We start from the raw sequence: 12063 nt of genomic DNA on the forward strand, positions 1-12063 counted from the left end.
GCATCTATTAAATGTAGATTAAGAGGATTTTATTTTAACAAGATTTTATTTACCAACTAATTAGAATGACAATTTATTACCAGTATGACAACAATTAACTTAGAATTAACAGAACAGTACAGCTTTTCTGGTTGCAAGAAAAAAAGAAAATCATTTTTCTCCCACTCTATGGGCCTCATTTCCCACAACTACTAATATCAGTCATTGTTATTAATTTCACATTTTTACTTACTCTTTATTTTCCCAGACATTTGAATTCTGCTGCTGTCAATTTCACAAAGGTCTTTTTAAGATGAATTTGCTATATATCAAAAGCAGCTGTTTAAATAAGCATTCGTAACTGTCAGCTTTGCTCTTGATACTTTGCATAGGAGCAGCTAGGACAGTGTTTTACCATCAGTCATGCCTTTCCTCATTAGACTTTCTTTCCAATCAAAGTAAATATGCTTTTACAACTAGCATTACCCTGCTAAATTTTCCTCATGTTTAATGAACGTGACCCTTAGTTCATTCTAACAACGAACCAATGATATCCCTATTTTCCCTCAGAGACAGAGTTATTGTATTATTTCATTCATATATTAGTTGATGCTGTCTCAGTATCATTCCTTTGTCAAATGTCAGTAAAGTTAGTAAGAAAATAAAGGTTCTTCTCTGGTAGGATGATTTAATTATTACCAGACCAAGCAAAAGTTTAGTTAAATTTGAAATACAACGTTTAGAAAGTATGTGAATGTAAGTCACTCAGTCGTGTCCTACTCTTTGCGACCCCATGGACTGTATAGTTCATGGAATTCTCCAGGCCAGAATACTGGAGTGGGTAGCCTTTTCCTTCTCCAGGGGATCTTCCCAACCCAGGGATCAAACCCAGGTCTCCCGCATTGCAGGCAGATTCTTTACCAGCTGAGCCACAAAGGAAGCCCTTTAGAAAGCATATATGCAACTTTATGCATAAATGCAACTTTAGAAAGCATAAACGCAACTAATTATACATTCCTACCGCCAACATTTTCAAAGATAACTTCATTGTTCCTGTTCTTTCATTAAAAAAAAAAAAAAAATCTGGTGTGTTAAGATAAAAGGGCCACAAAACTCCGAGACCTAATCCCTGCTTTAGGCTAATGACAAAAAATATTTTTCATTTTTAGTTCACGTCTTGGAAAAAATTCCCTTGACAGAAAATGCTCTGAACAAGACTCTGAGTTTTTCAGGATGACAAAGGAGAGAAGTCAGGAAGAAACATAAAACCTGAACTAAAATATATCTGCTTCAGATACATTAAAATATTTTTTAGTATACTTAACAACTTTAAGTATCAAATTTTACTATAAATAAATATTTGAATGACAGAACACCTTAGCCTTCTACAGCCAGGATTTAAAAGCATATCAAATTTATTTCTAATCATGTCATTGAACTGCTACTGTTTTCTGGACTGCAAATAAATGACTTATTCATAATAATGTGACACAGTTATGTATGATTGATTGGTACGAAATAGAAAGGGACTTTGTCCTCATCAGAGATTAGAATAGGGCCTGTCCAGTGCACGCTGTCTGTCCATCTGCAGTTAGCCAGCTGAATTACTGACTGCCCTTCTGGTAAAAGACTCAATAGACTTTTCTCAGCATAATATCTACTCTATAATAAATTATCAAATCTCAATTGACTCTGTTTTAGAGTCATTTCTAGATTCCAATTCACTATGATACAATGACTTCACTCTTATCTTGGACTTTTAAGAAACTCATCATGATTTATCAAGTTTTAAGAGAAAAAGAATAGGCAGATAATCCTCAATTTTTGTTTCTTTTACAGAAGAAAACTATTGATAAAACAATGAGTAGTTTAGAAATCTTTCTGATTGTACAGGCCTTAAAGCTTTTCCCTTTCTTTGCTTTTTTCCTCCCATTTCAATAATTAGGCCAGGGAATAAAGAAAGGAATTTCTAGTCCAGTGGTTATGCTCTACATCCTGTAATTTTGTTGCTGTTTTTCCCCTAGCCAAATAGCTCCATTAATCAGCAGGAAAAACATGCGGCAAACTATCTATACATCCTAGTATTATACCAAGTGGGGGGCTGAGAATCAGTAAGTTGCTTCTAAAATAACTTCCATTACAGGAAAGAACTATGGTAGCATGTCAGGAACCTCAGCGCTGTAGCAGTTACTCTGGGTTAGTTAGGCTTTAGTTATAACTAAGTATAGGGAAAATTTAGTGAATTCATTTAATGAATGAGCATTTGTTTGAAAACTGCCTTTTTGGATAGCCAATGTCGTGTTCTAGAGTAATTAAAGTCAGTCTGAGACATTTTTATTTAGGTAATTTCAGTTACTTTTTCCTACGTAAGAGTTTAATGAATTACTAATTCTTAAAAAAAAATTAAGAATAGACATCTAATATATTGTAGTTTTGTACACGCAATTTCTACTGATTGTTGTATTTCCTTTTTTCAGTGAACTTCTTCCTTTGACTACCTGATTCTAACAGTCCCAGTTACTCTGTTTGATATTACTTGAGCAGTGTAGTCTACCATGCAATCTTAAAACAATCATTTGACTGGTTGAAAATTAGTTTAAATCTTAAAATATTCATTTTAAACATTCTGAAATAATGAAAATATGTTCTGAGCCTTCCATTTTTCTCAAATTCAGTTCATAAGAATTCTGACTCCATTACTGAATATTCAATCTAGACAGTCCATATACACGTTCATGAACAGATTTTTACATCAGTAAGTTTATTCTGCATGTATGCCATTCTGTGTAAGTTATATAAATAATAGGCAAATCTCTACTTCACATTAATATTTTAGCTACAAAATCAATAATGAACAAAAGTCACTGATAAAAAGGCTTTACATGTAAACTTACCCTGCATATTAATGATATGATACACATTTAATAACAAATATTCACAAGACTTAGAACTTAGAATGTGGTTAGATAAATGGACTAAAATAAGACAGAAGTGAAGTTATGACTAATCCCAGTAACCACTTCCCACTCTATATTTGCATATAAAATAGACTGCAATTCCCTGGTACCATTACTTTTTTTTCTTCTTAAGCAAAAGTAATTTACTATTAAATATTTAAAGAATCAAAATAAAAATAACTTCTAAATATGCAAATTACTTAAACAGATGGCAAATGCTACACATCTCAAAAGAGAGTTTTAACTTTGCTACTTAAAAAAAAATAAGGATATAAAGCAACCTATACAAAAAGTTATGCCCAAATAAGATTTGATTTGAAACAATACTACCTTAATATCAATATATCTAAGCCATTTGTAAACATCTCATATTTGATATCAAACTAATTCAACTACAATCACAAAACATTTGCATTCAGTACTTTGAGATATATCTTAAAATAGATTTTGTTTCCCTCCCCACCAACCACAATTTAGGGCCTTGTTGAACAGTTTCAATATACTTTTTTTTGTGCCATGATTATATTGCTATATGTACATCGATACAGTGAATGATAACCACAGGCAGAACTGTAGAAGCCTATATAATATTTGTAATTTGTACTTATGACATATGACTTCTAATTCTGATAGTTCCAACTAGGTAAAAAAAGAGAATGTAATAAATATCCTTTTATTTCTTCCTCTTTGTTTATTCCTGCTTCCTTCTTTCTTCCCACCACAAATATATAGTCTTGAGTTACACATGAAAATACATACAAATATCAAAAACAAACTATGGTTACACAATGGGAAACATGGAGGGAAAGGATAAATCAGGAGCTTGGGATTAACAAACACACACTACTATATATAAAAGAGATAACCATCAAGGACCTACTGTATAGCACAAGGAAGGCTACTCAATACTCTGTGACAGCCTATACAGGAAAGAATCTGACATGATGAATACGTATATATGTTTAACTGAGTCACTTTACTGTGCACCTGAAACTAACACAATGTTGTAAATCGAGTATACTTCAAAGATTTTTTAAAAAAATAATTTAAAAATTTTAAAGAAACTGATGAAAACATACCTTTCTTCCTAGTTAGGACTTCCAACAGCAGAAAGATCTGATGTTGGAAATTTAGTGACAGTACCAAGGTTGATCCAAACATAAGTACACTGTTTTCAGTTTCAATATTTTAGGACATCAGCAAAAGTGAATCCTGATGGCCAAAAGAAGACTATGGCCATCCAAGAAACATTTGGATGGCCAAGAAACATCCAAGAAGCAACCAAGAAGACTTGGTTACTCCCCAAGTAAATGACTTATTTCATTCTAACCAACACTGGCATTAGGAATAAAACTGGCAGGACAAAGTGCTGGAAAGTGGCTGCAGGTGCCCCCAGACTCAAATCTATAGATACATTTAGAGAAAAGTGGAGAAAGCTGGCTGCTCAAGATGAAAGGCCTCAGAAGGCCTCTGTCAAAAGACATCACCTTGTGATTACAAAGGATTAAAATCAAAGTAAACATCTTCGCTGGTACAAATGGTACTGACAAAAATTGGGTCTATAATCTGAGTTTTTCCACCTATATGTGTTTGATTTGATCCAAGGTAAGCTGCAAGCAAAGAATGAATAACATCAGAAAGTACAAATCAGCTTAAGGGTCAGGGTGAATGAAAAATCTGAGAACACAATATCTGTTTCTCCTTTTTAATTCCTTTAGAAACACAATCAAACCACATAAAAACCCTTAAGTTTCAGTAGGTAACAAGACCAAAACTTATATTTTAGAGTTCTAATATATCAATTCTAGATATCAAACAACTCTAAATATTTTTAACCTCAAGTTTTCCACAACAATCTGTTGTAATGGGTATCATTCATGTATCTACCACAAAGATCTGATACTAAGATGCTTTGACCAAATCTTAGGATAGTTGATCAATTCTTTACAAGTTATTTGTTTCCTGATGATCTTGCTGTGCCAATGTCTGAAACAAAAACATACAATTTTTCATGAAACAAATGAAATTCTTAATAAAAGAATTACATAAAATTCATGTAAATTTAGCACAAGTGGGCATTTCTAAATTTTACTACTAAAAGTTTTAATAAAGATATAAATCCTATAAAATATAAGTCCTAACACAATCTATTGGAAAATTTTGAACAAGAAAATGTTTCTGGAAAATAAATATGAAAGAAAACAAACTGTATTAAATTAAAACTATATTTTAACATGCTTTAAAGCTAGCTATGTATGTCCTCTATTAAAATAGAGCATGACAAATACTTGTTCATTTTATAAACAACCAAAGAGGTTAAAAGCAATTAGAAGTGTTCCCACACAATCTGAAAATAGGTTTTCAATAATTGAATCCAAAATTCTTGAAATCATAAAAATCTGTAATAAGAAAGTTTTAGGGTCAAATATAATAGAAGTATAATTTATTCCTAAGAAAAACAAAAAGCTTTTAAGCATTATGATAGTTAAACTTCTTCAGTGCATTAATCCTCTAATAACAGTTTCAGTCAAGGGGATGTTGTGAGGTCAGGTTTAAATTTTTTTTAATTTATATTCTCTTTAAATATAACTTGTCTTATGCAGCATCAATTCTCCAAGACTCAGAACATTTCACAGGTTCATATTTTTACTTTAGTTTTGCTTGTTGCTGTTTTGTCTTTTGTATCTAGTGCAAACCCATGTGAAGGGCAGAACATTAATTTAATGAAATTTATTACAGTAAAAACATTCTTATCAATAGGTAAAAAAAAAAAAATGCTAAACAAAAGTTAAACAATCAGTGATGGCTTACCAACTCCAAAAATTCTATTTCTGTTTGGAGAGCATCATGAACACTTTGCATGTCGTCTTCCTTATAAAGTTCTAATTCTTTTTTAAGTCTGTTTTAAAGGAAAAATTCACTTAATTAGTTCAGCAATAAATTTTATAATAATTCTTTATTAAATGAATAGTGGCAGATTTGTAGCTTCTACCATCACAATTTTAAGTTAACATTAAAGAATTTGGAAAAAGATTTTAATTTTCTATATTCTATCCATTAAAATTAGTCTAGCAAAAATAATTAAAGGAATAAGAATTTGAAAGATGAAAGAAGAAATAAAGCTACCTAATTTTCAGGTGATTTAAAAACATACTTTGAAAACCCAAGAATCATTGATAAAACCAACTCAAATAATAAAACAATTCAGTAGGGTGACAAGATATAAAATTAGCAAACAAAAATAAATAGGCTTCATTGTCACCAACTAACTTGTCAAATAACTAACTTGAATTTCTTATGGATGGCTTGCTTAGTTGCTTAGTTGCTCAGTTGCGTCTGACTTTGTGACCCTTTGGACTGTAGCCCACCAGGCTCTTCTGTCCATGGGATTTTTTCAGATAAGAATCCTGGAGTGGGTTGCCATTTTCTCCTTCAGGGTTTTTCCATGAATAGGACATCAGAAAAATGGTTACTATCCCCAGTTAAATAAAATTTTACTTGATCCTAAGAAAAACTACTAATACTTTTTCCCCTGGTGCTGGGTGCATTGATTCTAAAGTTCATATATTAAAAGAAGAGAACAGTCTAGAAAAAAATCTTGAATTTTTTTTTCAAGAAAGTTCTAAAAAAAAGAGAAAACAAAGAAGGATAACTAGCTCTATGAGATACTAGATCATACCATCACTCCTTCATAATTTAAAAAGTGTAGTACTGACATATAAATAGACCAGTGAGACACAGAAGATAGAAATAGCTTAAGAAACAAATGGACATTTAGCATATGCTAAAAAAGTCACCTAAAATCACTGTAAAAAGAAAAGATGGACTTTTTAATAAGCTGTGTTAGAATAACTAGAGAGCTATCTGCTATGTGACAATAAATGGACTGTCAAAGCTAAAACTGCCTCTTTATCTCACAGCACATATCAAAATACACTCTAACTGGATCAAAGATTTAAGTGCAAAAATAATAAAACTATGTAAGGACAAAGTGGAAGTGAAAGAACAGGGAAATTCCTTTATAAGTTAATAGTGTTCAAGAACTTTCTCACTATGGTTCAAAATATAAATGAAATTTAAGAGTATTCAATTTTTTTTAAAACTGCACAGCAAAACACATGAGTAGAGTAGAAAGATGAATGACAATCTTAAAGAAAATACTTGCCACATATATCACTGATAAAAGTCTAATCTCTCTAATATGTAAAGGAAATTTATAATCAAGGGGAAAAAAGACCAAAAGGCTGATTAAAACTTGAAGAAGTCATAAAAAGTGAGTTCACAGAAAAAGTATAAAAATCATCCCTAAACATATGAAAAGTGCTCAGTATTACTCATAATAATGACTTGAAAGTTTACTACACAGGGATATCATGTCTCATCTATCAGATTGGTAAAACTCCAAAAACTTGACACATTTTTTTCATAAGCTGTGGGTAAACATGTGTACTCAAACACTGATAGGGGAATTTAAAATGGTTAAACTTCAAAGGAGAAGAATTTGGTAGTATCTAACAAAACTACATTTAAATTTTTCCTTTGACTTCACCATTCACCACCAGTAATACACCCTGTAAGTACAAAACAATATATGCACAAAGTTCTTACTGCATTAGTATTTGTAATCACCAAATACTGTAAACAGCCTATGTCCATCCTTAAGAGATGGGTTGAATAAACTATAGCACATCCATATAATGGAGTATTATATAGTATAAAAAATGAAGATAAAAAGAAACACAGAAAGATGAAGCAGAAACTAACAAAGTTGATCACCTATAACAGTGAGTGAAAATGGGGTGCAATAAATAAGGAATAAAATGAAACTCATCTGTGTGTATCTCTTTTTATATACTTTTGACTTTTGAACCATGATGATTATTTATATACTTGACAAATAAAATTAAATAAAGTTGAGAAAAAGAACCATGAAGTTTAACACAAAATGACAGCTGAATTAAACGCAAACAGAACAAAATAAATCTAGCTTTTTTAAGAAAAATTTAGAAAATTAGTTTTTCAAACTAATAATCACAGATAAAAATTAAAAAGAACTCAAGTAATTTTCAAAAATAGTAGTCTATATACCTTCAGTGAGATATGTTGTAAGGCAGTAAGAATTACAAAGGAATCTTAAATTTTACTACTTTTGTTGTTAGGGAGGGTACACAGCTAGTTATTCTAAAATTATTTTAGAAAGTTATAAGAAATGGATAATTACATTGATATTGTTACAAACCAGAGTTTTCACTAGGAAAAGGAAGATGTACATAGAAAATGGATGGAGGAAAAAAACACTCATTTTGGATTTGAATGGAAGAAATCAGTATAAAAATTTATGATTTAAAAAAAATGGCATTTTTATTTCTGTCCATTTAAAGTACTTGGAAGCAACACCCAGTAGTAATGAGCACATCTAGCATGCTAATCTTAGTTTCTAAAACCAGTACCAACAAAAGATACCAGGACTCCTTGAAACAATTTGTCCCAGGGCTGAGGTGGGTAATATTCAAGGTGAGCCTAGAATAGTTTGTTGCACAAGAAGGAAGGAAATCGACCAAAAACTAATGAAACATGTCTAAAGACAGAGAAATTTAGTTCAAGGGGCTGCCTATATCCAAATCTGGGACAATTTGAGCATCAAAAATAATGACAATAATGTATTTATAACACATGACATAAAAAGAAATTCATGAGTCCACAGAAAATCCTAAAAAGGAGAAATTAAAAGAATGGGGTAACAAGAAGAGGAACTTCTGTCTTTTTTCCCCCAGAGTTTTACTAGCTAACAAATGAACAGGAGTTCCATTATTAGAAAGTTGCCACTTTCCAACCACCTATGTAATAATTGACTCGGGAAGCATCATTAGTGGACGCTAAAATGACTGCGTGAAAAGTTCCTGGAAAAAGGCTATGCACAAGGTCTGAGTCATCCCCTATATCATTTAGTAAATATCCATGGAAAAGACTATTTTCTCATTGGAGTAACCTGGCAGACACAATCTTACCTAAGCGATCAAACCTAACATAACTGAAAATGAAACAAAACTGGCATTATATGCCTTCTGATGCAATGTTCTGAGGACACAATCTTAATTATATATTATTCTTGTCCCAAATTATTTAACCTGAATCTAATCTCTAAGGAACAAATAAGTCTAAATTGAGAGACATTCTACAATGGCTTATACTCTTAAACAACTTGATTAAAAAATGGGCAGAGGATTTGAACAGATATTTTTTCCAAAGACTACATATGAATGGCTAACAGGGAAATGAGAAGATGCACAACATCACTAATCAATTATATGTCAAAAAAATTTTTTTAAGTAGAGGGAGCTTTTAGATTAAAAGAGATTTAAAATATCAGCTGCTTGTCATGTGTGGACCTTATTTGGAACTTAATTCACACAGACAAAATAATGACATTTATAAATAATTGGAAATTTGAACACTGACAATATTTGATGAATTGTTATTTGTTGTCAATTACCTTATGTGTAATAATGGATTTTAGTTATATTTTTTAAAGTACTTTTTTACAGACATAATAAGATAACACTGACAATATTTGATGAATTGTTATTTGTTGTCAATTACCTTATGTGTAATAATGGATTTTAGTTATATTTTTTAAAGTACTTTTTTACAGACATAATAAGATAACACTGACAATATTTGATGAATTGTTATTTGTTGTCAATTACCTTATGTGTAATAATGGATTTTAGTTATATTTTTTAAAGTACTTTTTTACAGACATAATAAGATAACACTGACAATATTTGATGAATTGTTATTTGTTGTCAATTACCTTATGTGTAATAATGGATTTTAGTTATATTTTTTAAAGTACTTTTTTACAGACATAATAAGATAATAATATGTATGATATGTTTCAAGTAATACAAATTGATAACTCTTAAAGTGACCACCTGTTAAGACCACCTGACCTGCCTCCTGAAAAATATGTATGCAGGTCAAGAAGCAACAGTTAGAATTGGACATGGAACAACTGACTGGTTCCAAATTGGGAAAGGAGTATGTCAAGGCTGTATATTGTCACCCTGCTTATTTAACTTACATGAGTACATCATGAGAAATGCTGGGATGGATGAAGCAGAAGCTGGAATCAAGACTGCTGGAAGAAATATCAATAACCTCAAATATGCAGATGATACCACCCTCATGGCAGAAAGTGAAGAACTAAAGAGCCTCTTGATGAAAGTGAAAGAGGAGAGTGAAAAAGTTGGCTTAAAGCTCAACATTCAGAAAACGAAGATCATGGCATCCAGTCCCATCACTTCATGGCAAGTAGATGGGGAAACAGTGACAGACTTTATCTTTGGGGGCTCCAAAATCACTGCAGATGGTGACTGCAGCCATGAAATTAAAAAATCTTGCTCCTTCGAAGAAAAGCTATGACCAACCTAGCCATCATACTAAAAAGTAGAGACATTACTTTGCCAACAAAGGTCCGTCTAGTCAAGGCTACGGTTTTTCCAGTAGTCATGTATGGATGTGAGAGCTGGACCATAAAGAAAGCTGAGTGCTGAAGAATTGATGCTTTTGAACTGTGGTGCTGGAGAAGACTTTTGAGAGTCCCTTGGACAGCAAGGAGATCCAACCAGTCCATCCTAAAGGAGATCAGTCCTGGGTGTTCATTGGAAGGACTGATGCTAAAGCTGAAAGTCCAATATTTTGGCCGCCTGATGCAAAGAACTGACTCATTTGAAAAGACCCTGATGCTGGGAAAGACTGAAGGCAGGAGGAGAAGGGGATAACTACAGAGGATGAGATGGTTGATGGCATCACCAACTCAATGGACATGAGTTTGAGTATACTCTGGAGTTGGTGATGGACAAGGAGGCCTGGCGTGCTGCAGTTCATGGGGTCACAAAAATTGAGACATGACTGAGCAACTGAACTCAACTGAAAGTTAAGTGATAAGTACCTAGGATTCACTATATTTTACTTTTTTACTTTTGTATGTGCTCTAAATCTTCTATAATAAAACTTAAAAAAATAGAGTTTAACAAAGATGGTGGCCAAAAAATCAACATACAAAAATCTGTTATATTTCCATGCACCAGCAATAAAGAGAATACTGATGTCATTAAAAATTTACACTTAAAACTACAAGGTATCTAAAAATAAAACTCACAAAAGATTTTTATTAAAAGATTAGGACAAAAAACCCCAGTATATTCTAAGTTTCCAGAAGAGAAATCTCAGCTTAATAAAGATGTAAAATCCCTCAGAAGAGACTGTAGGATGAGTGGAATCATAAAAGATTTTCATGGATTTAAGCTGATTCGGAAATGTACATAAAAAAGCAAAGGGTCAAGTACAGCCAAGATATTCTTGATGACGACAAAGAAGTATAAAGGGAAGTGTTCTGCTTTAGATTAAGATTCATTATAAAGTAACAGTAATTAAGTAGTTAAAAGTTAATAGCATGCATTTAACAATAATTAAGACAGTTACGAAAGAAATGAATGTTGACCAATTTAGCAGAATAGAAAACAGAATCTTAAAATAGGTTCACAAATGTTATTCTGATTATTATTTTTAAATAAAAGATGTGGTTTTGCAGATCACTAGAGAAAGGACAAACTACTCAATAAATGGAGAAAAATAAAGCTATACTTACTGTGGAATGTAAGCAAAAATTAGTCCCAAATAAACTAAAGACCTAAATGTGAAACACAAACCTTAAAAATTATTAAAGAAAATACAGGAGAATAACCTTCTGATCTAAGGTAGGGAAAGAGTTCTTAAACAAGACACAAAAATGATAACCACAAGAAGAAATGACTGATGATTTCAGCCGTCGTAAGAGTAAGAAACGTACCCAAGCACAACAGCAGGAAGAAAACCAAACAAAACTTCATAAGTTGGGACAGAGATTTTTAATGCATAAGAAGTCTGAAAATATAGCATTTAAGAGAATATAGATCACTGGGGAATTTGGTAATGTGCCAATGGAAGTATAAATGGTTTAATCACTTCGACAGAAAGCTTGTCGCTACCTTGTGAAGTTCAACATTTACATGTCTTATACTCGGCAACTCCATCAGGCATATATCCTACAGAAACTCTTGCAGTGTGCACCAGGATGGTCAAA

At 32.0% G+C, this 12063-nt stretch overlaps 1 protein-coding gene across 1 annotated transcript in view; it reads right to left on the bottom strand.

The window, feature by feature from the left end:
• Positions 1–4684: 4684 nt before the first annotated feature.
• CCDC172 (coiled-coil domain containing 172) overlaps positions 4685–12063 on the bottom strand; it is a 57880-nt gene continuing 50501 nt past the window's right edge. The window contains exons 8-9 of the mRNA XM_010859289.1: positions 5748–5835; positions 4685–4922 (exon numbers count right to left, since the gene is read on the bottom strand). Of these exons, the coding sequence (XP_010857591.1) occupies positions 4881–4922; positions 5748–5835 (130 nt within the window). The 3' untranslated portion in view covers positions 4685–4880. The remainder of the gene's footprint in view (positions 4923–5747; positions 5836–12063) is intronic.

Source organism: Bison bison, unplaced genomic scaffold (assembly GCF_000754665.1).
Source record: "Bison bison bison isolate TAMUID 2011002044 unplaced genomic scaffold, Bison_UMD1.0 scf7180017864456, whole genome shotgun sequence".
NCBI lineage: Eukaryota > Metazoa > Chordata > Mammalia > Artiodactyla > Bovidae > Bison > Bison bison.